This window comes from Triticum dicoccoides, unplaced genomic scaffold (genome assembly GCF_002162155.2).
Source record: "Triticum dicoccoides isolate Atlit2015 ecotype Zavitan unplaced genomic scaffold, WEW_v2.0 scaffold88800, whole genome shotgun sequence".
In the NCBI taxonomy this organism is placed as follows: Eukaryota; Viridiplantae; Streptophyta; class Magnoliopsida; order Poales; family Poaceae; genus Triticum; species Triticum dicoccoides.
The window spans coordinates 1-1,370 of NW_021307846.1; the positions used below are offsets into that span (position 1 = coordinate 1).

General features: G+C 59.3%; 1 protein-coding gene across 1 annotated transcript; it reads left to right on the forward strand.

Moving 5' to 3' along the window:
* Nucleotides 1-331: 331 nt before the first annotated feature.
* LOC119348334 (atherin-like) lies at nt 332-1,064 on the forward strand. The gene is made up of 2 exons (XM_037616515.1): nt 332-678; nt 909-1,064. Exons 1-2 carry the CDS (start codon nt 396-398, stop codon nt 941-943), a joined length of 318 nt encoding a protein of 105 aa, XP_037472412.1. The 5' UTR covers nt 332-395; the 3' UTR covers nt 944-1,064.
* Nucleotides 1,065-1,370: the final 306 nt, after the last annotated feature.

Below are 1,370 nucleotides of genomic sequence, written 5' to 3' on the forward strand. Positions count from 1 at the left end.
ACAAGGCGCAGGTGATGAACATGTTCCGTGGCCTCAACCCACGGTACTTCTACGCCATCCCGATCCTCACGATGCAGGTCCCCTTCCCATCGTTTCTGCGCTGCCACGCGTTCCTGATCCTGGAGGAATCGCGCCTGAACATGGCGTCGCCCGCGCCAACTGACATGGCTCTGCATGCTGGCCGTGCACCCGCTGCTGCTGCACCGGCGCCGGTGCCGGCGCCCCCAACCAACTCCACTCGCAACGACAACCGGAACCGGAACAAGGGCAAGGGCAAGGCGGTCCAGTCGTCCGGCTACGCCGGCGGCTCATCCAGCGGCTCATCGTCAACTGGCGGCCTGCCAGCAGGGCGCCTCGTCCAGCTTCCTGCACCCGCCACGAACCCATGGACGGGCATGGTTCACGCCTGGCCCATGCCGTGGCGTGCTCACGCTCCCGGAGCTGGCGTCCTCGGCCCGCGCCCTGGCGCTCCATCACCGTTCGCCGGACACGCCGCCCACTACGCGCCGCCGCCACCGCCCCCGGCTGCACCCACCTACCAAGGTGCGGCCTGGGACCAATCAGCGTTGGTTCAGGCCCTCAACAACCTGTCGCTCCAACAGCAGCAGGCGCCGCCGCCGCCATCGAGTGAGTGGTACCTCGACACCGGCGCCACGTCGCACATGTCATCCTCGTCAGGTATGCTCTCCGATCTCAGTCCCTCTTCTTCCCGTATAGTTTTTGGCAACGGCAACATGCTGCCAGCCCTGCACTCCGGCCACCTCGCAATACCAACATCTACCACACCCATCCACTTACACAACGTTCTTGTCTCTCCCTCACTAATCAAAAACCTCATATCTGTTAAAACTCTCTGTCGTGATAATCCTGTTAATGTCGAGTTTGACAATTTCGGTTTTTCTATCAAGGACCGACGAACCCGGAGGGTGATCCTCCGATGTAACTCCACCGGCGACCTGTACCGCGTCAGCGTGCCCCCGCTCCACTGCAGCCTCCACGCCCACGCCTCCATCTCTGCCGATGTCTGGCACCGGCGACTCGGCCACCCAGGACGCACCACGCTTGCTCGGGCGCTTCGATGCATCGCCCCTGGCGCTCATGATGCACCAGCTCGTACTTGTCATGCATGTCAATTAGGAAAAAATGTTAGATTTCCCTTTCCAGATTCACAGCATGTTTCCTATTTTCCATTTCAACTTGTACATTGTGATGTCTGGACATCGCCTATCTTAAGTGCATCAGGTTTCCGTTATTACTTGTTGCTTCTCGATGACTACAGCCACTTCTCTTGGACATTTCCCTTGCGCTACAAATCAGATGCCTTTGCTGCTATCCAACGTTTTCGTGCGCTAGTTCAGACACACTTCAAC